At 44.6% G+C, this 26,717-nt stretch overlaps 1 protein-coding gene across 1 annotated transcript; it reads right to left on the bottom strand.

The window, feature by feature from the left end:
- LOC106494834 (glycerol-3-phosphate acyltransferase 3) lies at positions 1–25,481 on the bottom strand. Its single transcript, XM_067297389.1, has 12 exons — positions 25,219–25,481; positions 15,020–15,092; positions 9,386–9,656; positions 8,791–8,865; positions 7,581–7,670; positions 7,283–7,376; positions 6,750–6,865; positions 4,751–4,806; positions 4,176–4,261; positions 2,753–2,881; positions 2,090–2,169; positions 1–1,196 (listed from the first exon to the last, which is right to left on the bottom strand). Exons 1-12 carry the CDS (start codon positions 25,360–25,362, stop codon positions 1,070–1,072), a joined length of 1,341 nt encoding a protein of 446 aa, XP_067153490.1. The 5' UTR covers positions 25,363–25,481; the 3' UTR covers positions 1–1,069.
- Positions 25,482–26,717: the final 1,236 nt, after the last annotated feature.

Raw genomic sequence — 26,717 nt, 5'->3', positions numbered from 1 at the left:
CATTAGAAATATAGAATTTATTTCTCTTTACATTAAGACAGCAATAGATTGTAGTTTTGAACATGCTACTTCTTGTATCATAGATGACTTATGGATCCTGTTTAGAGTTGTGATAGCTATTGCTGGCCCAGATCAACACAAAAATGTGTTTCTGGAGTTGTACTCTTAAGACCTTTAAGCCATTAGCAGGATTTTTTTTTTTTTTTTTTTTTCCAGAAAAGTAGTCTTGCAAATCCACTTCCTAGAATACATCTGCCACAGCCTAACTTATTCAGCTGCCTACTGTATCTTACCTTTAAGATAGCTCTTCTGGTCTGAAGAAAGCAATTTGAACAGTAGCAGTAGACAGTAGATTGAGGATTCACTCTTTATACCTCCCCTCAGACAGCAGTTCTCAATAAAGACAACTCCATGTCACAAGGCTGCCAAATTCCTCATGGTCCTTGAGCTGTGCTTTTGGCAAGGCAGCTCCTTCTCTATCCTTTGGGATCTATCAGTCCTTGCTTCCCTCCCCCATGCTCATCCAGGTCAAGGTAAACAGAGTCAGCCTTAATTTTGACACCATCCTAAAACATGTTATATAATAACTCTACAACAACAAGAAGTCTGTGAGCAACAGGAAGAAAACAAAATTTTGTTATGTTTAAAGTTTCCCATTACCATGGACAAGAGGTATCTGCACAACCAGTGTTCTCAGAGCATCTGTCCAGCGTACTTCCCTTCATCCTTACGAATTCAGAAAAAGTAGTGTCGTGCTTTTTTGCTTTTGTCCCTTAATTCTCCACATGCTCCATTCCCCGATACCAGGAGCCACAATACAGCAGTGCATCATCATGCTTACAGTGAAGATGGGGAGGGACAGCAGAGGGAGAAAAAAGGGGGAAGGAAGGAGGGAGATATACAGAGACACTAACCTTGGCAGGCTCTGCACCAGCCACACAAAGAATATGCGCACACATTACAAGAGGGATTTTGTTACTCTGTTTTTTGTTTGTTTTTTTTCTTGTAATTAAAAACGATTATTCCTGCTAAGGCTGGATGTGCAAAAATTGCTTGAAAGAACCACCATTCAGTCTGACTCTGTTCCTGTAGACAGATTTCCTATTGATCCATTTCTTACTAGCATCTTGCTGTAGTTTTTCTGCTGTTCTTCCTTGAAAGTATCTTTGACTTTAGCTCGTTTCAGGCCTCCATCCCTGGAATAGAGCAGGAGAGAGGTACTCCATCAGGTTTGTTACCACTATTGTTATCAAAATAGGTATTACATCAAATATCTTAGTCAACTCTAGAATCTTGTCCCACAAGACGTTTCAGGAGGCTTTTCTTCAGAGCTTTTAAATACAAGTTTAAGTGTGTTTATTAAAACAGCACTTACCCAAAGCCTTAATGAATATGCAGGCCAAGTTTAGAGTTTAGCCCATTAAAGGAGAATAATGCTGATACCAGGCTGCACCTACAACTGAATAAAAATCCTTGCCTACGTGGGATAGCATTTCCCTAAACTGCAGAGGCAGCCAATCTTGTGGAAAATCATAGTTGTCCCTTGCATTACTTCCTCTCTAGGGCCAGCTGGGCCTTGTAGCTCTAACAGCTTGCCTATTCTGTTTATCCTGTTCTCACATTGTTTTCTATAGTCCAATAAAATTAAGGGGTTATACATTCTTCTAATATTCAACTTCTTACTGAAGTAGCACACAGTATGGGGAGGTCAGTACAGCAGCGACTTTCAAAGTCTGTATTTTATTGTTCATTGTTCGTCAGTGTGGCCAAGTAGTTTCACCTCAACTTCAATCTCAACATGAGAAACTACAGTGAGGGGACCCTCTTCAAATGCACAAAGCCTTCAGACAGAAGTCACTGCAGGGGAGCTACATGCTGCCAAAGACATTATGCATCTTTTTTCTCACATGCACATATCTGTATGTGCAAGTAAAGTTACTCCCTTGTTTTCTCCTGACCAGAATGAAGTGAGGTTGAATGGTATCTATCACAAAGCTAGGAAGGGAAGCATCTCTCAACCACAAGCTCTAACAGATAAGTCTAGAAGTGCAAGTAGTCCATACACTCTAAGAACGATGGCATTACTCACCAGGGAAGTTCAGTCAGTCCTCCTTGGCGAGCAATGGCAGACCTCACTCTGTTGGCAAACTGAACAGCATCTTCTCCTTCCTTCAGAGGTTTTAAGTTCAACATAATGAGACCAGAAAGAATTGAATTGAGACAGACTTCCATCACACTTTCTCATCTGCTGCCTCATCAGATTAGCTTGGTGACAAAAGATCCCTCCTCCCTTCCCATGCCAACATAATCTGAGCTTCCTATGCGTTATTCATTTAGCTCTCAATTTTCCGAAAATGTTGAAATTAGGGGAAAGTTTTGCTCCAACACAATGAGTTCATGGACAGTTTTGCAAACTATTAATATACTCTTAACTCCAGCTGGCATTAGCAGCAGTGCTACTGTAAATAGCAGTATGTTTACTGCTATCTTGTGAATATTTAGTGCAGTGTTGATGGTACCAGGCTGCATTCCACACCTTTTTCCAGCACAAACCCTGCCAATCCTTTAGAAAAACATGTCAGGAGAAGCAAAGTTCAGTCACAGGGCAAAATCAACACTGAAAGTCCAGTATAAAACCCTTTTGATTTGGGGGTGGGGGGATGGAGGTTGGGGGAAAGAGGAAAAAAAGATGCTTGCAGAGACAGTGTAGATCTTAAATAGCAATCAGACAGTCAACCATATGCCAAATTACCTTTCTAACCATTGGTGGCATGTACCACACATTGCACACAATGGCCCAGCTGGTCATTATTCGCAGCAGATAGCTCACAATATTATATTTGCTGCTGTTCCAGAATGCATCTCCAAACTGAGGATCATACTGTAAAGGATCACAAAAAGCAAACTGTAAAACCATTTCCTCACAGAACACCGCAGCCTGTTTCAGATCTCGGGGGAATGCTTTCAGTCACACACCAGAGAAAGAATATTTTCAACTAATGCGTTCACTTAACACAAGGCTTTAGAAAGTTAACCCGTGCTCATTTATGCATCTTGTGCTACATAGCAGCGCTGGTCACCCATTTGCTGGAACAGCCAAAAGAGCTACCTCTACTGTGAGCTACACGCTTCTCTTCCTTTCAGCACTGGGAAGGAGTAGCTGTGTCTCCCTCTGCAGCCTTCCTTTCTTCCAATTTTCTGGAGAAGGACATCAACCCTACCAAGTCTTAAGCAGCAAGCTCCACAGACTGAAGGATCGATCTCTCTCTCTGCCTCTCCCTGCCTTCCTCCCTCCCTCTGCCTCTCTGCCCCTCCCTCCCTCTCTCTCCCTTTCTCTCTCCCTATCCTCACCCCACCATTCTCCACCTCTCTCTGCCTCTCCCCCCTCCCATTTCTCCCTCTCTGCCTCTCCTTCTCTCCCTCTACACCTCTGCCTCTCCCACTCCTCTATCTCCCCTCTCCCTCCCCCACCGCCCATCCCGCTCTGCCTCTCCCTCCACCTCTCCCTCCCTGTCTCCCTGCCCCTTCTCTCTCCAGCCCTCCCTCCCTGCCCCTCTCCCCCTTCACTCTCCCTTCTTTCTCTCTCCCTCTCCCCCCCTCCCCCCTTTACCCCCTCCCCGTCTCCCCCTTGCCTCTCTTCCTCTCCCTCTCCTCCTCCTCCCTGCTTCTCTCTCTCTCCCCCCTCCCCCATTCCCCCTTGGCCTCCCTCTCCCCCTCACTTCTCTTCCTCCTTCCACCCCCTTTCTCTCCCACCCTCTGCCTCTCTCTGCCTCTCCCTCTTCCCCCATCTCTCCCACCTCCCTCCTTCTGCCTTCCTCTCTCCATCCACCTCTCCCTCTCTATCCCTCTCCACCCCCCTCCCCCTCCGTGCCCCTCCCCCTCTCACTCCCCCGTCATCCTCTGCCTCACTGCCTCTCCACCTCTCTCCCACTGCTGCTCACTCTCCGCTGCCTCCCTCCACCTCTCTCTCCCTCCCTCCGCCTCACTTGCTGCTGCAGACTCTGCCTCTCCCTCTCCCCCTGCTTCCCTCTGCCCCTCTCCCCCTGCCCCCCCTCCCTCCACCTCACTTAAGCTCCAGTTTTTATTAGCAGCTGGGCTGAGACAGCTTCCCACCTCCCTGAGAGAAACAGATCCCAAATCATTTACAAGTTAAGCAAGCACTTATTTCCCCTTACCTTGATCGCAACGGGATAGATTGTCCCTCCTATTTCAAAGCTCCCCTTCTTGAACATCATCACAGATGTATTATTTATGCAGGTGCCTGTCCAGAATAGAAAAAGTCACTACTTCATATAGCCTGCCACATTTCAGTAGCAAGACTACACCAACATACAGGTCTTGCACTCACTGAGGAGCAAATGCAGGCCCTTTAGAGATAAAGTTAAGCATCTCTCCCCTGCTGTCCTTCATTCTGTCTTGTGACAGACTCCCTGACTGAGGCAAGACCAAGTATTAGAGAGAAAAAGCACAAGGCAGAGGTTAACTCTGTAGGACAGTGAATAGATATTCACAGGGTAAAACAAATAATCTTCCTGTTCTTCCGCATACAGCTTCTGTCAGAAGATCCAACAGCCAGAGATTGCATACTGTTGTCTTTGTGAAGTCTTATACGAAAGAAAAAAAATATATGAAAGCCCTAATAAAAATCTCGTGCTCTAATGGAGCTGACCCATGGCTTAGAAGTCATGACAAGGGAAAAAGAGAGATGAGATTATGCTGAATAGAGGGAAAGAGCTGTTCAGTTTCTTACCTTCTGGAAAAATTAAGATTGGAAGTTTGCTCTTATCTGCCACATGTTCCCTCAGCCTGTGGGAACAGAATGAAAGTTTAAAAAACAGTTCCTTTCCACTTTTATTTCCCCAGGCAGCTGCATTTAAGAAAAAAAGCCTTACTTACATATATTCATAACAAAACCAAAGCTTTATACTGGAGACAAATTTGTATCTGCCATTCTGTTCGTAACAGATCTGAAGCTTTGTGCATGCAGTCTTTTCAACCCTCTGAGAATTGCTCCCATTACTTTTACACTGAGGCAACATCCTCTTTTCTTTCCTGCATATTATTTTATTAGCTAATGACCATCAGGAGAGCCAACAAATATATGCCATTAAGTCATTTCTATAAACTCAACTTGTAAGAAACAGCCTACATGAGAGAAAAGTGTGCGCGCGCGAAACAGTCCATCCAGGCTCTGCTTACTTAGACTTCTTTAAGACAAGATTTTTAATGCCTACAGCTCACGCTACCTTGACAACACTTGGATGACTTGTCAGAGCCATCCTGCCATGTAGAGGCCAACAAGGTGATCAAGAAGATAACCTGTCATAAAATTAATCTGAGAAGTTCTTCAAAAATTAGGAAGAGTACCTATCTCTCTATGCCAGCATCCACAGGCAAGCCTTTGGACAAGTTCAGAGCCAGGACCATGCCTTTCACATGGAGAAGTAGGCTTTATCACCAAGCTATTTGGATAAAGACTTCATTCAAAGTGTCTGAGGAATTTAGGGTGAGCAAAAGGGGGGGGGGGGAAGGGGGGAGGAAGAAAAGGATGTTGAAGTCATTTGTGAATACATAGAAGGAAAGAAAAGAGGAACCAAAGAGGAATGGTTTGGGTAAAACATTCTGCCATTCATAAGAGCACTTTGCCTTAATGAAGGCCTAGACTGGATAACTAGGCCTAATGAGGTGTCAGCAGTTCTCTTCAAGTCAAAAGCATTACTTTGCTTTGGTCCAGATGCCAGTTTAGAGTACCGCTTTCATATACAGGCATGGCTTGCAACACATGCACTATTATCTATTCTAAAATGATCCAAGTCAAGTCCTCTCCTATATGCTATACCGTACTTCTGCAAAAATATGCCTTTCTTTTAAGGAGCTCAGTTTTACAACTAGATACATTCTTCCTTCACCTGAGCAAGCCAAGCTTGCCAATTTTAGTGGCTCCCAATTTAGAATGAAGTCCTGATAGGTCATGACACAGAAAGTCTGTTTTATAATCAGGATTTCCTTCTGAACATACAGTCCCTGAATTTGAGGTATCTTCATGTCCTTTTAAAGTGTATGTCTGAATTAGTAAGAAATTAGTTATTAAGCTGATGGTTACCCAAATGACATCTTCTGTTATAGTCAGCTACAATCCAATCCTTACCAGAACCTCTGGTCTGAAACACTTGACCCTGTGTAAAGTATTCAAGAGTTCCTCAGTGACCTGGGGGCCTGACATTTTGACGACAGTCTACTGTACCTCAGACCACACCAAGCAAGCACATTCAGGTCATTCTGAATGAACCAGTATGCTGCAAAACAGCCCCTCCTCTTGCTCCAAGAGCTGCCATACAGTCACTGCTATATTGACGGTTTCCACCCCTACCTGCTTCTACTGGTTGGTAAGGTCCTGCATCATTTCAGCCTACAGTAATATGGAGTTACAGATGACTGGTGTCCCTAGGATCAGGGCTTGTAAGCAGCAGCCATCATTTGGAATAAGACAACTAGATGTGGTCCCTATTAACAGAAGATGCTTTCGCAAGACAGCTTGAGTCCTCACAGGACAACGAGGTTCCAAGTGCCATTTCTCACAGTAACCTCATGGGCTCCTTGGGTTTTTGACTTTCCAAATTAATAATTCCTAATCTGGGTCCTTATTTTTGAATTACTGTGCAGGGATTCCCTACACGGGGCCCCTCAAGCACCATTAGATATTACAATTACACTACCACTACAATTTACCACTCAAACTCATGTCTCACCTTTTTGTCACTAGATGGCGGTCTTTAACTTCTGAGCGTTCAAACCAGACATGAGGACAGGCCTTTACTGTGGCTCTCTGAATAACTCCCATTAGTCCACCATGAACCTGGCCAACCTGCAAGTCCAATGAGACATGTTAGCATAAAAGACTCCTGGAAAGTAGAATTTCCTCTCCTGCATCCCTACTAAAAAAAGCCTACTGGAGACTGCAAATCAGGATTGGGAAAGGCCAATAAAAACTAGTAAAATGCATTCACTTGAAAGGGTCTGGAAGCACACATGAAAGCATATCTCAGGTTTTATATCAGATGAAGAACCTGGCATTGACATTGCCAGGGTAACTTTACCAGAACAAAAACTTCCCTGTAGTCAAACTTCAGCACAATTTATACTTTTCCCACTGACTAACACTGACCATAACATAGCTACTAACTGTAAAAGTTAAATACTGAACCCCACAACCAATAACCTATAGTCCTCCCCTTTTGCATCCTCCCTCTCTCCTCTGTGTTCATCATGGACCTCTGCATACCATTGCATAGCATCCATCATTTGTCAAAATGATTGCATCTATCGGTGATGTGTGGTTGGCCACACAAATGCCTCCTTTCTGAGGTTTGTTTTCCCTGCAAATACAGAATTTGTTGTTAGACTAACAGTGCAGGGAGCACCACATTACACACACATTTCTTTAAAACTACCAGGTGAGTCAGCATCTAGTGCGACATCGACCTGTGGGCCAGGAAAGAGCTGCCCCATTTCAACAAGGATACTCATGCACGTAGAGCTATGCACAAACACTTAGGCTATCCTAGCATCGGCTCACTCACTTGTTATGGTAATGGATAGTACCAGAGAGAGCTCTGACAAGGATCCGGGAGCATGTGAGGTGGACAAGTTCACTCAGATAGCTTTTCACACTGAAAGAGAGAACACAATAGTGTGGAGCATCCTGGAAAGCAGTCAGACACAGACAATGTTCTCCAGCCTGCTCAGAGTTGGGGTTAAGAGAGGTTTTCCTGGGACTCAAGAGCACAGGGGGATATTCCCAGCTCAATCACTCACTTGCTACAGCAGCTCAGCCAAGACACATCATCCCCTTAGTCTTATTAGATAGCAGGCAAGGCAGAAATTTCCCTCCTGGATATTTTGTATCCTAGCACAAAAGTAGCCCAGGATTGGTGCCTCAGAAATGCTAGTGTATAACAGAGGACTGACCTCAGCGTGGAGACCCAACTACAGAAGAGGGATGCCAACATCTCTTCCGAATTTCAACTTGGAGAGATAGCAAGAGAGGGAGGGAGACCTGAACAATTCAGCACCACCTTTTTTGCTTTACTTCTGGGATTGTCCCCACACAGAGCTAGGTCTACCCTTTTCTACACACCTCTGCATGTTACTGGGCTGTCCCTGGCTGGACACTGCTTCACTGTCATATCCTATCACTAAGACACACTGCTGAATTCAATTTGCTTCCTCTGATCATCCTTCCCATCAGCCCTTTTAGACAAGCCTGTCTTAGTAACTCAGCAGAATACTGCACTACTTTTCTGTCAAGTGGATTAAAAGCAGAGGAGTCTTTCATTTATTAATTCTCATTTCTTTCTGTCTTCCTCACTACTTGTAACAAGGTCACACCAGCACACACCTCCTTCCTCCTTTCCTTAAGGAATGGACATCACCAGCATCCTATCTGAAGGGCTGTTTTGGGCCTCAGTTCTTTGATTTTGCGGTCCTAAGACAATGAGATTTTTCGCCCCCAAGATCTTCCTGATGTTTTTAACACCTCTTATGCTTATCTCTCATAAGAAGAGGGGCCCATCAAAAATCACCATCCTCAGTGCCAAGCCTGGCAAGAAGACAACCTCAGCCTGAGTTTGAAATGCCACCATAGACAAGGACACCAGTTTGTGGGTGGAGTGTACTATTGACAGTGTACGACTTGTCAAATTCTGTCCAGTTTTAACCTTGAATTCTCTGCACTGCAGTGCTACTGACTTGGCTAGTTTATCCCTCATATACACAACACACACTACTTACTTGCTGTTTGGCAGCTGCCCTACCATTGTTGTCCCCACAATCATTGAGGTAATCCCAATGGCAGCCAGGGTAAAGCTGTAAGAAGAGAGACATTAAAGCAGGATAATTGATTTTGCTCCTTTTAATATCACCTTCCCCTTTAAAATGGAAATGGATTGCAGAAGTTCAATTATTTCTCAGAGTCTTGACATACCCATTTCTCCATAACTCTACTGTTAATGACTTCCTGTCACATATTGCTCAAAATCATGGTACAGCAAAGGCAACAGCATCAGATACCCCAATGCTTATAAGGTCAGAGTTTAACTAGAGATTGCCCAGTCTACTCTTATGTTGCCAATCCATGTGACTCAGGGGAAATACTCACAGAAAAGATGATCGCTTGCCCTAAACTATTCTGCATAGGGAATGGGAAGATAAATGTTGAGAGTGGCTTTTTAGCCAAAGAAGAGTTTAAGCCAGTTAACTGTCTGTATCCACAGGTGGTCTCTGATAATGTTACCTTCTGCTAGAGAACTTCAGATGATGTTTCCTAAGAATATACACACTGACATGTTCCCAGACTAACATAATCCATCAGCACCTGTGAGCTCACCGTAGGGGCAGCAGGAAGCAGTACCGCACCACAACCCCAATGACCCACACAATAGTCAGCCGCAGGCTGATGTAGTGGAAGTTGACATTAGTCCTTGTGAGGAGATTCCAGGAGACCAACTCTTCAGAAGAAAACCTTTGGGTGACTTCATCTTCCACAATGGCCTCAAACCCTTTTCTGCAGAAATAGAATATGTCGGAGAATTCGAAGTCCACTCGATGCAGACCTGCAATTTCTTTCTCCATAGTGGTTTCATCTCTTTCTATGATACCTTGGGAAAAAAAGTGTAACCATATGAGAAAATAATTCTGTACAATAATAGCCATCCTCCAAATTACTTGCTGCTCTGCAATGTTCCAGGAGACAGCTTTATTATCAGACCTCTACACCTATGACAATAAGATCAGAGGAGTAACTGAACACCGCATGCTCTTCAGCAGGCTGGTTATAGCTCCCTTTCCTCAAATAAACCCCTTGAGGAGCAAACATCCAGTTCTGTAGCCTGCTGGAGGTGAAGCAAGAAAGCCAACCCCTTCCCACCATCTGACACATTATAAACTCAAAAACTTTATCCAAGACCATCTTGTGCTTCCACAGAAGAAGAGAGAAGAAGTGAGAACTTGGTCCCTTCAGAGCCCTTCTCCCAGTGCTCCATCTGTATATTTAGGGGCATTCATGCTCCTGCATGGAGGCTTCCCTATTTTCCAGGCCCTTGGCTCTAGTCAGGCATTGTGGCTTCCCACAGCCATGCTCTGCTAAGACCTGCTCTGCTGCTACCTGTCCAAGTCCCAGACCATGACAACTACCTGACACCTGAGCAAGGACCAGCTTTGGACCAAATGTACCTACCTTCCTTCACAGCAGAAGTCTCTTCTATGAGTAGAGACAGGACCACACTGTTTGTTTGTTTTTATTATAGTATACATTAAAGAAAGAAAAACCCTCCAAAAGAAAGGAAGTCAGATAAAGTTGTGCCTAGAGGTGCCTTAATGTAATAATGTAGTTTGTCACTAACAGTTGTGTTTTAGTTGAACTCTGCCCGTGTAATGCCTGACAAAACAAGGGAAAACTGCAGAGCTCAAAATTGCAGTAGAAATAGCAAGCACCATTTTTTTTAATTTATGGTCCGATAAGCCAGTTGGATGAGCACCGATTTCTCACTGAGTCCCTGAAGGTGAGGGGAAATGGGGTAAGCTAAATATAAAGATCAAGTAGCTGCTGTCTGGTAAGCAAGTCTAGCTCCAGAAGTTGATGACTGAAGAAATCTAGACTGGCATTTAACCAGAACAGCCATCACCTGAAACACTCAACTAGGATTACAGAGGTCCAAGTTCAGGTCACTGCTCTTCCAGACTCCCTCTGACAAGTTACATAATTTCTATGCTTCAATGTTGGGATTAAAATAAGGGAAGGAGGAGGCACCCAATTGTCTCAAAATACATGGCACCTTCCCACAAATACACAACCCACAGAATTAAAATCTACTTCCTACGAAAGTCTTGCCAGCACATGAAAGAAAGACACTAGGAATATACACGCTATGCAAATCATAGGCAACTTTTAGACTACAACTGATCCGGGGAATGTTTGTATTGCACTGTATCATACACAGAGGCTCCTGGCTCCTATTTCTTGGCTGAAACTGCTGCAGGTGCAGCACATCGGAGCCTAGGGTTCAAGTTTAGCACACTGCTGGCACACACAGGATGCCCTTGCTGTAACCTCTCTTATCAGAGGCCTACTGTGTCACCATCACACCACACCGCCAGTACACACGCTGCCTTACTGGTGAGAAGTGCCCTGCCAAGAGCTCAGTAGCATTATGCATAGAATTAAACACACACTGCTCAAGCAATATACTTAGCTTTCTTCTAATCAGGAGTAACATTTAATGGCCTTTAAGCCCTTGGCCATGAGCAGAGCTGAGTTTGCCAGAGGCAGCTAAAAGGCAGTTTTATGCAGGAGCACAGCAAACATCACTCACAAGCAAAAGATGGACATAACCACCCCTCTGTTCACAATGTCATGGCACAAGCTCTGAACGCTTGAGCTTTAAGTCTCAAGCTCCCATACTCTAATTAGCTAATTATGCCATGCTCAAACTTCACACTACCTAGTTACAGTCACATATTTGCATAAGCCCTTCTTTCAGTAGATGATGCTTTCAAAATTTATAACTGAACAGTGTTTTGGCGTTTTTTAAACACACAAACTAAAGAGCAGCACTACCTTTTGACACAACCAACACCCACACAGACAGCCGAGAGCTAGTTACTCAGAAACACATATCCAGCCTCTGAAGTCCTGCCCAGCAGAGAGTCGCCCATTGGGCCCAACGTGTGACACACTGCCCTCTGACATGGGCAACATGGGAAGTGACAGAACCAGATAATTCCCCACTCAGCAAATACAACAGTCAACCTTTTTCCTGGGACTATTGTGTCTCACACCACTAATGCAGGGGCATTGGACACTCTCTTTGCAGACAGATACAAAAGACACTGGGCTTTGGTACTGGAGTGAAAGGTGTTGCCTCCTCAGTCATGCTGTCGCTTGGTTGTCATGTTGAAGAACCAGGTGACACTGGATTTTAAGTTCTTTGGAAAAGGTACCTTTTTTGCTCTGCCAGGGAACAGCGCCCTGAACACAAGAAAACAAGTCATTTCACACACAACTGTGATTCTCCCTCGTTTCCTAATCCACCTCCTACTGAGGATTAGACACAGTCAAGAAGGAGGGAGGAGGTACTACAAATTCTCCTCAAGTCAAACAGCCCTCAACACACACATGCACACACACACGTGCATGCCCTTACCTTTACCCTGTTTTATTCAGTACTCTGCAATCTATTATCACCAGGAATTTCTCCTCCCTCAATAAATATTGCATAACGCAATTGGGCCTTTCTGCCTGCTCATGTTCTGACACCTCAGGGGCCAACTTAAACATAGCACTGCTACACCTAAACCTTCCCTGGTCCCCAAGTAGTTTCATCCACATGCAGGAGCCCAGAGCACCTAATCACAAGTCAGTTAGTACTGTACTCTTTTTCAGTACTAGAAATTCAATGTGGAAATAGCTGCAGGCCCTGACGGCCAAGGGCATTCAGCAGTACTCACCTCAGATTCACGCTGCCGCTCCCCTAAGTTTCTAGTGGCCCCAGCACACGCACAATTACCATTGTAAATGCAGATCCATGTTTGGTGCTATCCACTTAACATCTATTCAGACCTAGCACAGCATTCATAACACTGAGCACAGAGACCACCTAATATTGTTTGGCAGTTCTGACTGCACATGTGATCATTTGCATTTGGGCCTGCCCTCTGAGCTAGGACAGGATTTCAGAAGCAAACAGGCTACTGGATTGCAGAGGGAACAAAGAAGCAGCAGCCATGCCTCAAAAGGCACTAAGTGTGCCCAGATCTGGTTGAAGACAAAGGGAGTTTTGACTCTCTGTAAGAAGGTAGAATGCTCATCACAAGCTTCCTTTCTTACTTTTTTTTTTTCCCCCCCCTCCTCCCCTCCCCCGACTAGAATTCGGACAACTCAAAAAACTCCTGAGAGCAATATATAGAGTACAGCTTGGTACAGGAAACTACAAATCTCCCCTGTTCCCATACTTTCTCAAGTAAGGGGGAGTTAGGTTCCCATAATCCCCATGAGAAAGGGAGTCACCATGTCTCCTTTGTGACAAGCTTCTTCTGGAATGTCATGAAACTTAGTACAGGAGAAGACATCCACAGAGGGCAAATGCTTCGGTTTTACTTTCAAACATAATCCAAAAGACGGTTTGAACATAGAAGGCCTGCATGCAATCATCTATATGAGTTATCCACAGGCATTATTACTAATGCCTCAATAGAAATCATATAGATAGGTGCACAGATTTGTCCGGGTTATAAACTACAGCACATCTAGTACACCCCTCAGCTGCACATACAATTGGAATAGGTATCCAAAAAGGGTACTTTGGGTTTTTATAAAAGGATAGCTCATACAGTGATATCCACTACCCAGGTATTCTCTCCCTCAGTTTTTCCTTCTTTTCTAGGAAAGAAAAACTATGTGTCACAATCATCAGCTATACAGGAAAAAGAGCTCCTAGTTGCAGCAGCACAGTCGCATCTCCTGCTCTCTCACTTGGCTACAACGTGACAGGACACTATCACCCTTACAGGAAGAAAGAGGAAATCTAGCAGCATCACTGAGAAGCTGTGAGGCATAGCCAGCGGGACACTTGCATTACCTTGGGTGGTTCCTTAGCCTCTCTGCCTTTTCCACACCCCACCCCAAAAAAAAAGACAAATGCAGCAAAACAAAAACAAAACTGATTCAGGACACTAGCAACTGGTACAGGACATTCATATTTTCGCTTGCCAAGTTTAAAGTCACAAATTAATTTAGAAGTCATACTCTGACCCCTGTTAAGAGCTGTTGTGCAGCACCTCCAGTTTATTATTACTGCTGCTGACAGTTGGGTCTGCTACCATCCAAGTCTGTTTCATACTTGGCCTGCTGATAGTACAATACCCAGTATTTCCAGCATTGGTAAGGATGCTCCTTTTGAAATGAAATACACACGACCACTTCAGGAGTTCAAACCCCATTACTGTAACATGTTCACACAAGAGCTATTTTGTGGGATCAGAGAACAATCTTGCTAAGCACTATCCTGTTTTCAGGTGTGCTGCCTAATAAGGGAGTACACAGTAAAAATGCTAACAGTAAATCTGTCAAAAAAAAAAATCAGCATATCAACAGAAATATGAATGCAGTCAGGAAACGGGAGAAGACAAAGTGCTGGCTACAATGGCAGGTTCAGCCTTCCCCTTCTTTTAGTTTCCTGTGCAAATTCAGGCTACTCTTGCTGCACGTACAGCTCCAAAGTCCTCTTGCAGACAACTCTGACCTAATATGGCCTACCATGACATGCTGTATGGGATAAGATATAGTAAGAGAAGTAATTTCAAAATTAGGGTAAAGGAAGAAATATGAAGCAATTATTCAGCTGTCTTTCTACAGACAACGAGAGTAAGAAGTTTGTCTGCAAATACTGAGGTAACTCAAGAGGGCAAAAGGGAAATAGAAGCAGACTGAAAGGAAGGAGAAAAGTAAAACACCACACTGTCCTACAGCAGAAACAAAGCACTGAGCTTGCGAAAGAAGAGTGCTGGACTTGGACTTCAAAATGCTCTCCACTAAGCTCACAGATCGCTTTAGAGATCTGATACTGTCAGGACTGATGGCCAGCAGCCTTGTCAGCACTGACCTAAAAGGAGTCTTCAAGACAAAAGCAAGCATTGCAACACAAATGTTTCCTTCAATTGATAACAGTCTCCATCTTAAGCCCTGCTTTGTTTTTACTAAACATATTGTTATTTCATACCCTTGTTTTCTCAACCCCTCTGGCTTTTCAACCATTCAACACAGGCCAATACAAGAAGTGTTTCATTCTGCAATAGCACTTCTTGTGCCAGTAGTATTTCAAAATAATTAGATCTAACAGTAAGTTAGTAAACAGCCCCATCTCCTCTCCTGTTCACTCTCGCACACACATCTACTTCTTCATTTGAAATGGTTCCCCTACTTCAGCATGCGAGTCTTATCAGGATGACTTGACTTGATTCTTACCATTAGCAACAGGAGTTTTGAGCATCTGTGGTTGTGCCTTTTTGACACCTTTTTCTATCCGTATAGTAGCCCACTGTCGAAGAGAAAGAAAAGTTAATTTCACAGCTGTAATATGCACGTAATAAGTAATAAGTTAATAATATGTATATAATAAGTAATATTCATTTAATATTCACTTAAACAAGTCTCCTAAGAAGTGACAGTTACTTAGAGACAGGTTGTGACTTTCAAGGAACCTCCTCACCTGGTAACAATCACTCATCTTCCTCAGATGCACACACAAAAGCACGGATCATTCCTCTGAAGAAACACTGCCTGAACATATTTCATAACCAAAAAACACCTAGTGATAGCCAATGCTTCAGACTCTGCTTACCTGTCTTCAGAGAGCCAACAGATTTGTAAGTTAAATTTCAGATACTTGGCCACTGAAAGCCATATAGGCCTGTATCAGTCTTGCCGTTCACACCTCAGCCACTGAACGATGACCACACGGGAGGCTCCTGGCTACCAACTTGTGGGAACAGTCAGTCCTCCCACAGGGGCACAGTGCTGAGCCTGAACAGACCCTGAGCACGCAATACATGTTCACAAAGCCAAGAGACACATCACAATTCAGCTCATCTTCTTTCATTGTCATTTCATGCTCTTTTGTGACAGACTCACATTTTCACTTCTTGAGTCACAATACCAGCAACAACCTTGCACACCATTAGGAAATATTCTCCAAAGAAACCTTCCTGTACCAAACTCCTGGCCCAGCCACACCCCTGAAAGTAACTGCATGAAATTGAAGAAAAAAGAGTTATAAGTGCATTAGGTCAAACTGAGGCCTAAATGCAGCTAGCTGAACAGAAAAACAAAACAGCATTTACAGTCATGGGAAGCCTTGTTTAAGTTTGGTTTCACTCAGAAGAGGACTGCACCCAAGATTTTTCTAAGTTGGGCATGACTGAAATTTCCCTTCACCCTGCAACTGCTCATTTCCTGCCATTTTTTAGGGCTAAGAGCAGCAGAGAATCAGGCTAAAATGTCAGTGATAGTGAACAGCTGCAGAAAACTATTTCCCCTGCCCTTGGACAGGGCTGCCAGCTGTTTAGGGTGCAAAATTCCTATTTTATGGTAGGCAGGTCAGGAGAAGGAGATTGAAAAAGGGCATAAAGCTACCTGAGCTCTCACCCCAGCACCACCAACATCAAAGTTTCCTGACAGCTCTGTCCCTCTGCTTCCCCCACAAACACATGTGGCAAAACCACTCCAAGGGTTAGGAGCCTGCTTCTCATTTCCAGCCCAGATTAATCTCTAGCCAGTTCAACCTGTTCTTGGGCCAAAGGGCTTCAGTTGACTCAGTTCCACAAAGTGCTTTTAAATAGCCCTTGCACCTCCCACATCAGCCTTCATTTTTACTTGGTTAAACATGACAACCTTGTTGCTGCTCCCAAACTTTTTTGACCATGTAGTAGCCCTTCTGCCCTGGATCTACTCTTTCCTCACATCACTGCTTTTGGAAAGGATGGAAAGCTCAGCAAACAACGACTGATTTTGTGGTTGCCTGTGAAGATAAGGCTATGAATATTAATCCTCCCACACACAACTTCATCCTGTTTCCAGGAAAACTGTTACAGTGGGTGTTTCTCAGACAGAGGCACGCAATCTAACAAAAATTAGCTCAAAGGTAGGGATCAGGATATTACTCTGTTCAAACCTCAACTTGCTCTGCAGTCCTCAACCAGTATCAAAGGAATATTTGTTGTTTTAACAGCATATAGATGGGCCTCACTGGTCTGCACAGAACTCACCAAGAGCAGGGTAGGTCAGACAGAAGAGTGACTGCCCACAGGCACAGCAGGGCACAAATGGAACTCACAATAACTAAATTTTTGAAAGCATCAGCGCATGCAGTTTCCACCTCTTCCCTCCAATAGAGTTGTGGCATTTGGGGATCCAGTTTCATTTTGAAGGTTCAGTATCCTGACTGACAGCATCATCTCCACCATGGAACTTTCCAAGACAGCAGACTGCCAGGACTGCTAACCGCATCTAATCCTGCTGATTCAAGACCTACCCTGCCAACACGTTCACTTGTTTTGTCAGTTCTTCTGCTGCAGAGGCAATAGCTGTTCCAGGAACTATTACTTCCAAGACTAGCTCAGTACCTTCTGGCTACATGTGATCCTCAACAATGCTACAGCTGTGAACATCCTAGGAAATACCAAAGCAAAACATTCTTAAAGGAAGAAATTATTCAGAATACCTCCATTTCTGGAGTTCCTCTACTAACTGAATTTGGGGCACACGTGGACCGGCAAATATGCTGATATAATCATTCTCTGACCAGGCTTGAATCACTACACAAAACACATTTGTGAGCAGGCAAGTCAGGTTTATTACACAGAAAAGCAAGAGCTTCAGCCATGTACACTAGCAGAGAAAATGAGTTTTCACCTACCAGATCCTCTCAAATTGGTAATCAGAATGCAGTGTTGCCACCCCTTGTTTTGCAAAATCTGGGAGAACAGTTTCTCCATTTGGAGCTCAGAAGAACACACAGCATTCCCTACAGATCATTCTTGCTACAGAAATCATACTGCTACAAGTAAGCTCAGTTCATGCTAGACCTAGTGTAAAAGTTTGAGACCAAGCAGAAGTCGGTAACACCCTGAGGACACAGGCTACTGAGACATGCCTTTGTAATGCTCAAAAGCTTGCAACATCCTAATATACAGCAGTATCTTTCAACACTCAGCTTTGCAAAGGAGGCAATGGACTTTTCCCAAAGCAAATGGAAACTACGCAGTCATGCAACCCAAATAGGTTTCTACTGCTTAGATGTGTTTATCCACCCTTCTCTGAAAAGGACGTTCATGCTTCCAAATTTCTCTGACTTCTAATCCACAGGCTCACCTAACTTCAAAGGGTTGCAGCACCACAATAAAGTGCCTAGACACCCCTTCTTTAGGGCAGAAAGGAAGGCTCCAGGGGACAGTTACCTTCATCCTCCACCCATGCCCTGCCAGGAGAAGGGAGCACCACCACAAGCATGGTACCAACATGGCACCCTGTACAAAGGTTGCACAGATCATTTCAGGGGATAACTGACTTGTGTTCCACAAGTCAACAGTTGAGACAATTTTATTTTTGGTGCCAGACTTTCCAGGGGATTTAGGCATGCTTCGTAAAACCAGCAAGCAGGAGGAAGACCATCTGCCCTTCTTGCCCAGCAGCGTTAAGGCTTTCTCTGGGGCCCAGGGGACCCAGGTCTACCACCCCTACTGCAGACCAGTTTGAAGTCCTCTCCTCCAGCTCTCTTTCTCTCTCAGTTTGTCCTATTTCCCGAGACCATGCATGTTCTAACCACCAAAGAAAAAGACTTGTTTACTTAAGTTTACTTAATCCAATCCTTCCACTTGTTCTCAGGCACTTAAAATAAAGGCACTTTCATCAAAGCTAAAAATTTAACTTTGATGAAGTCAAAAGTCAGTTTATACCTACCTTGAAAAAAGACACCGCATGCAGAAACGTGAGTAATTTCCTTTCCTTCCCACTAGCTACTGATTTGCACTGCCCATTGCCATTCCAGCTAGTTCCTGTACTAAAGCACAGCCCTGTGCTTCAAAGAGCTACCACAATATAACCTGATTCAAACCACACAGGGGAAAATACCTTGTCCTATTAGGGACAAAAAGCATCTCAAAACAAAATTATAAAGCATAGCTTCCATTCTACTTTTACACAGAAAATGAGCAAAAAGCAGCCTGGCAGGTTTTTCAGATATATTGCTTATCAGCAATACTGACACACATCAAAGGGGCTCTTCCTCCCAGCTTGTGAGCTGGCTGAGCAGGCAGCCTCAAGCACCTTAGTGCAGACCTCACCTTTTATCAGGAATTCCTGAAGCAGTTTTAGAGAAGGAGTATAAAACCTCAAACTCCTGAACAGATTATAAAAAAAGGGTTCTGCAGCTTGGGCTACCCACTAATACATGGAGTTAGAAAGCTGCATGATTGCAGAAACTGTGCCAATATCACCACAGGTCTGGTTTTAAAATTATGACATTTCAGTAGCTCAGGATGTGTGAAGTAGCTTGCATGCTTAAGTCACACACAGGCACAGTCTGAAGAAGACACCACACCACATTTCACAAGGTGAGAATAACATATTCACCTTTCCCTGAAGAGGTTTCCCTCCTAAACCTATAGGAAATATTTAAGTTACCAACACCTTAAAGAGCAGCAAGTCAACAACCTATACAAAATAAGTCAAAAGATCTACTTCCCTTATACCTGGGAGCAATGCATTACTCAAGAAAGGTCCAGTTAGACCTCAGAGGCAACAATCACACATTATTTGTAACAGATGTCCAAAAACAATCCCATTTCCAAGCAGATACCCATCTCCAAAGCCAAATTTGACATATAATTTCACGTAAGCATATCTCATTGATGTTTTGCTAGGCTCCATCACAACTTGATTTACTATGAACATTTCAGAAATTGCCCTTATTTCTCCTTATGTAGGTGGAGCTTTGCCTCTCATCCCCCTTTTCAGCTTTAAACAACACCTCCAGTTCAATAGCAATGCTTGATCATTACAAAAGAGGATATTATTAAATATCTAGAGTCATATGAAGTTAGATCACTGGTGTTCCCCTATTTAAAGATACTGGCAGGTCATGTTCAGAGCAAAATTTGATGTGCTAGTTTAAGTGAGCGCTCCTCCTTGGAAGCTTTCCAAAGGTTAATATCAACAGAACAACTTCAAAGCATCTCCCACACAATGCTGTGGTGTTTAATGCAACAAAATCTGAATACCAATTGTTGGGTTGTTTTGTATGAGGAGGAGAGGAAAACAACAATGCAAAGAGCAGCAACCATTTTGGAATGAGTATGAAAGGTCTTCTGCAGTCTCTTCTACCATCTTTTCCTCATTCTGATGATATATCTTTGTCACGACCTCAAAACAGCTTTTGAAATGTTTCTATACACACCACGAGCAGTATAGCAAGTCTTTCTTGGTGGACAAGTATCCAAAGCACAGTGAAGAGTATAACTTGATGGGGAAGCACCAGGGATCAGCAACAGAAATGCCAAGCAGTTTCTTTTAAATAAACTTCACGCATTTTAACTTTAAGACAAGATTTGAATATAGCTGCTTTTTGTTTTTGAACAGCCTTTAGTTATCAACAGTATCTGGAATCCTGGTGTTCACATGCTGTGAAACTGGGAGCAGTTTCAGGTCAGTGCTGTTGGCCAGAAGGATGGTGAGTTTAATTACTGATGTAACAGCAGAGGGTAACCCCCTCTCTGCTAACCTTACCTATGTGTAAGGGGCCTTGCTGATTATTAACAAATCTCTGTGCAAAATATGCATAAGGGCCTGCATAGGACTGGCATCTAGGTTAATACATCTGGGGAATTTACATACTTAATATTAAATAAGCCAATTTCCTAAATTCTTGTTCCAAAAGCCAATGCAAGCCTTGTAAACATGGGTGTCCTTCATATTGGGCTCCTCTCGAAGAGATGCTTCTTGTTAACATCTGATCTAGCAGCCTTTGGAGTTACTCTCTTACTCCAGAGCTCTTAGTTTCTCCTCTGCCCCGACAGTCCTTGAAGGATACCAGCTATGCAGTTAAAAAGGCCTCAGCTGACATTGTGCAATGACATTAGTCAGCACAGCTTGCTTAAGAAGCCAATTAAATAGGAAACTGTAGAAACCCACAATGATTCACATATTTAAAGCCTACATATCCTCTGTATTCCTTCCCCACCCCATTACACCTAGCACCATATTTTGTAGCTTGCAATCCTGACGGTGGTTTACAGGAAAGAGCTGCATCCTTGAGTACTTTAGGACAGACAGGCCATCTCACCTAACCCACACAGCCAGAGCCTAGAGTCTGACCAGAGGTACACTATTCTCAAGTTGAGGTCCATTCATCCCATAGGGGTCATTCCTAACCCAAGTATCCTTGGCTTCACCTCCTTGCTACTGAATAATGTTACACCTTTATCTAGTGAAAACACAATCTCCACAGGGCAGCATAATGAACTATTAGAAATTGCTTCTGTTCCAAGGGGCCGCTATTAAACCCAGCTGGATCAGTTACCTGACATAAAACACCTATGACTCCCAGCATCTGTTGTGCTTTACAGTGCTCCAGGAGAAAAACCAACTCAGGAAATGCTTTCTTGGCTAATCAAAATTCCCAGAAGTGGTATGCCTAGACAGAGTGCAGGATGGGGGCATTCAAAGCTCTGCAACTAGCAACAAACAATTAGTCCTAATAACACATAGTAAGGTGATGTTATTTTTTGGCAGAGCTGCTCCTGAAGGCCTAATAATTTTATTTCACTCAGGCTGGCTAGTTTCCCGAGATTTCACTAGTAACATGCACCATGCAATTTAAAACATACAAGAAATGTATTAGAAAAAGCAAGTGGGGCAGAGCCTATGCAAGCGTTTATTGGAATTAGTTCTTTACAAGACTGGATACAATCTGTCAAGCACAGACCATCACTCAGGAGCATTCATCACTACTGCCTAATACTGAGGCATGCAGTGCAAGCTAATCCTTCAGGTTTTCTATAAACTGATGTAAAGGGAGGGACAGATTGCTCTGTAGTAGTGGCTGGTCCATGAGCCTTAATGCAAGACAAATCACTCTCTGAAAGGGTAGTCTCTCCACTGCTTGGCAAGAGAACTCGAACGGCACGCTTACAGGTGCTGTATAAACCCCAACTTGTATTAGAGTTTATAGAAGAGGTAAACAGAATCCAAGACAGGGGAAGAGTGAGAGCAAGACAGAAAGACACACAAAATTCAAAACTGGAAACCATGTGAAGACTGTTAAAAGCAAACAAGGAGAGCTGTAACATGCTGTGACAATCACAAGAGGCAGTCCCCTGCATTTCAAGAGCAGGCAAGAGTTCAGCGGCAAAGGATTTTGCAAGTGTCAGCCTGGCAGAGCATCGCCAGCCCAGAGAAATTCCTCACAGGAGCAAATGGCTGCCAGAAAAGCTTTTGGAGCAGTAATCTGGCTCTCATGTGAGACACTGAAACATCTCTAAAAAACATATGCAACACAATGCCAGAGGTCATTATATTAGCACTGAACAGGAAGCAGCATGCAGAAGAAAGTGAGCTGTTTTCTAAAAGTTTACTTAGTTTGGCAAGAAAATTCAGAAGCAAGGTCATTATACTCTAAGGTCATTATACCTGGGGGGGGCGGGGAGGGAAGGATTCCTAACAGCTAGTAGACTGCCTGCTGTACTGCATTCCTCCGGTATTCAAATAGCTGGTCACACTTTTCTACTCTTTTTCCCCCTACTCCAATAGAAAAATATGCTCATCCCTTTGGGGTCAAAAGCAACCCAAAGGGCAGTCCAACAGAAGCATATCGTCAACAGTGCCACATCTGTACATGCTGCATTTTGCTTGGAAGAATGTGCCTTTCTGAGGCAGCCCAGCATAAAGAAAAAGCTATTGTGCCCCAGCTGATCTCCCTCATTGGCAACGTCAGACACGCAAAGTACAAAAACGCTCTGTTCATAAAAGGAGCTTTTCCACCCCCCGCCTCTTCTTGGAACATGCTTGTAGCACAGGAAACAAACATCTGCTCCCCTGAAACAAGCACAAACAGATCTATTTTTATTTTATTCTGCTAACACGGGGGAGGGATGTAAGCAGGCAAAACCAAAGAATAACACCATATTCAGCTGGGGTCAATGAGTGACCACCACGTCACTGACCGGTCTTTCCACCTTGCCCATCAAAGAGGCAATGAAAGCAGCAGCAGCGCGATCCCAAGTGCTCTGCAGGCCCAAGAGGCCATCTTCGGGCACAGCAACAGGACTGTGCCTCTGTAAGCAAGGGCTGGAAGCCAAAGAGGAAGCTATTAACTTAGCCACTGTGCTGGAAAATGTCTCAGTCATCAGAGACTGCAGCATCCATCTCAGCCATCAGACTGTAGCATTCTATGATTTGACGCAGCCACAAAATAGGCTATTGCTGCTTGGTAGAAAGCCCATATATTCAACGCAACAGCCCAGGAGATACCAGAGACTTGGGCAACCAGACATGGCTAGCAGCTATGTATTTAAGACTTTGCATTGTTACCATTGTTTTTGGCAGGTAGAAAACAGATGTGACAACACACATTTTTAATGGGTTCTGACAGAAGCTGCTTGGAGCTGGCTGGCAGAATATCCACCTCTCCGTCAGGATGCTGAACAGAGCGGAATCCAGCATCAAGGAGCAAAAGAGATTTGTAACAAACTGCTTTCTTTGAGGGATTCTCCCCACGCAGCTGCTCAGAGGGCACAAAGAATTCACATCTGGACTTTGCCTTGCTAAGTCTAAGCGGACTGAGCTTCTTCACTCTCCTGCAGCAAGTCCACCTTACCAGATTTTCTTTTTCCCAGGTATCTTCCCAATTTGTCATCAGCTTCTCTTTTTAATATATATGTATAAATACACAAATGGATAGAAGAATTGGGCATGTTATTCCAAAAAGGATTTCAGCCATGCCACACACAAAGGTAACATTTGTCATTTTCTTCTCCTAGATTTGTCATTTTCTCCTCCCTTACACATCAGAAAAGCACTTACACTTTGCCTATCAGGCCACCATCATGAAAATGCTGTCAGATGCTTCTCCACACTTATGCCCAAGACATTTTGAATTACCTCCTGTCGCAACATTTGATGACACTAAAAATAATGATAAATGATCTAAGAATAAAGAATGTAGACTGCAGTTAATCACAGGTAAGGGCAAGTTGTTCAAATAAGACTATCTTACTAGGTGATCTGCATTGTTCCCCCAGGCTGGTGTGACCTTTAGCTCCTCAGCTTCTGCTATCTGAATTTTTTTTCCAGCAACAACTGTGTTTTCTACCCTTAACAGTTATCCTCATACCATTTAAACTAGGTAAGAATAAACCTGTTTCAGGCACCCTAAAAAACACTTCAAGTATGTGCATCCTCACCAAAAGCCTTAACACACCACATTTAAGATACATTTGATGGATGCCATTTTTATAGGTGGTTGGTTGTTGTTTAGCAGAGCACCAAAGATCTTTAAGGCACTGAAGTACATTAGCGAGGTTTGCTGAAAACTTCATGGAACGAGATCAAATTTGACAAAACCTATTTTCCATAACAACATATTGATTGGTATCGTATTGCCACAGGTTGCACTTGCATCATTTTACTTTCTCCCTTATGGTTGTTTTGTCTTTGATTCCCTTTCTCCTTGGGGGAAACATGAGAAAAATTTAACTCAGACCATTCCACCCAGGCATTTCAAAATACTTCCCCACCACCACAGCAAGCTTCAGAGAAGCACTTTCATGAATTATATCCCATTCAGAAGCCAATTCCTTTTCAAGAAGAGCTCGCATACCTACAGCATCAGGGTAAAGCAGGAAGGCTGAAGTCCTGCACAACTACAGCTCGTACAAATTCACATTTGTTCACACCAGCACTTGCCATGATAGGAGCCAGGCACGCTGCCAGAAATGTCACATCCACACAGAGTGTGACCCGATAACATTTCTCTCAGATGGGCAACAGCTGCACCAGGCCAAGACAACCACACCCAGGATATGGCACAACCCTAAGCACCAAGGTTTATTTTGCCAGCCTGCAGGTTCAAGGAGTGCAACCCAGAGGTTTGCACAGTTAGTAGATTTACACAGATTTAGGGTTCTGCCTGGGGGTTTGAACTCCAGGACAAAGATGTGGGGATTTTGGTCTATAAATGAATGCAGGAGACACCGGATATTACCAAATTCACCCCAAAATTCCTACCTGTGTGACAGCCCTCACTTCTGCAAAGAAGATAGCACCTTGCCAGCCAACACCACATTTGGGCCCCACCATGAAGGAAGGGGGATGCACATTTGGGCCCCACTATGAGGGAAGGGGGAAAAAGGGGGCAGGGGAAGGCCCACTTTCGGGCCTCACCGTGAGGGAAGGGGGCGGAAGGGGGAAGGCACACACAAGCCCACCATGAAGGAAGGGGGGGGCACATCTCGGTTTCCCCCATGACGGTGGGGAGGGGGGCGGCCCCGCGCGGCCCCTCCCCCAGCCCGTCCCCCCGCGGCCGTTGCCGCTCGCGCTGAGGCGCGGCCGTTGCCCCACGGGGAGCCCCCGCGCTGCCTGCCCGTCCGCCCGCCGCCACCGCCGCCGCGTACCTCCAGGGTCCGCACCAGCAGTCGCATGTAGGCCTCGGAGATGCCCAGCGACACCCCGAGCGCGGAGGGTACCACGATAAGGGCCAGCACCAGCGCCAGCCACACCGCGGCCACCCGCGCCGCCAGCGAGCCCACGTCCTCCATCTCAGGCCGGGCCGCGCCGGAGCCGCGGCTGGGACCGGGACCAGGACGGGGACCGGGCCGGACCGGGCAGCGCCGCCGCTACCGCGGAGAGGGCAGGCGCTGCCGCCACCGCCCCTAAACCCCGGCGGGCGCCACCGCCCCCGGGCCCGCCCCCGGGGCCGAAGCCCCCGCCCCGGGCCCTGCCAGCTTGTTTACTTCTTCCTTTTTTTTTTTAAACTCATCCCTTACGCTGCTCCGTAAGGGAGGAGTCAGCCCTGCAGCGCCAAATTAACCTGCCCTGGCTCCCTCAGCGCGTGGCAGCAATTTCCTGAGAACTGAAGTTTTTAAAGCCGGCTAAGCATCTTCTATCATAAATATTAATTAACAAGATAACACAGTAGTTATATCGTAACTGCCTGAGAGGAGGTTTCCCTGCCGAATTAGCCACAGGAGCTGTTTGCCCGGAGGACTCGGTACATTTGTGTTTCCTGCAATCTGGAGGCAGGGGAAAGTGGCCTCGGGGAACAGCTGAGGCCCTCAAACTCACTACGCACTCTGTTCAGTGAGGCAAAGCCTGCTCCTGCACGGCTTGTGCACAGAAAATGTCATTTATTTTGCCATGGGGCAGATGTTCCTATAGTGAGTATCTCCTTGTGAAGGAGAAAGGAGGATGCTGCTCAAGAAAGAGGCCTCTTTGGAGAGCACAAGGTTAGGGCTTCACGTTTTCCCAGGGAGAACCCAGACTAGCCTCAGAGGCTTTAAGACACCCCACACACACACAAGTGTTTGATTGTGGTGCTGCCTGGCTTGTACCATATACACATTAATACCAGAGTGCCTACATCAAGGTCAGAAAGCAGCTTGGAACAGAAATTATTTAAAAGGACATTACTTTCGAGGTTGGGTGATATGCACAACACAGACACCAATGGGCAGTTTATTTAAATTTGTATTTTTCAGTTGCTTCATAAGCAGGAAGCAATACAGGGCATTTATTATCCGCTCATGAATCTTCATGTCAGCTACGAGTGGCAGAGGCCAAAGGTTTCAGGGTGTTTTGGTTGTTTGTTTTTGTGCTGTATTAAGGAACAGAGGTCTCTCACCGAAGGGCAGATGTAGCACAGGCAGCAGCAATGCACACAGTCCTGCTGCTGCGGGGAGCAGCACTGTGTTCACACTAAATCGTCATATAGATTTCACCTCCATTATGTATTAATATCTTCAGGGAGACAAAACCTGCAAGCATTGCAATACTGATAAACCTGTGCAAGGCAAAGAGCTTTTCAGTTTGGTGACAAAATCTTAAAAACCAGGGGGGGGGTCGGGGAGATTAGTTTGATCTAGTCCATGCACGGGTTAATCATTGTTTTAGTAAA

The sequence above is a fragment of the Apteryx mantelli genome, chromosome 5 (genome assembly GCF_036417845.1).
Source record: "Apteryx mantelli isolate bAptMan1 chromosome 5, bAptMan1.hap1, whole genome shotgun sequence".
NCBI lineage: Eukaryota > Metazoa > Chordata > Aves > Apterygiformes > Apterygidae > Apteryx > Apteryx mantelli.
Note: the sequence above shows the minus strand (reverse complement) of the source record. Positions and strands in the feature narration are given on the sequence as shown.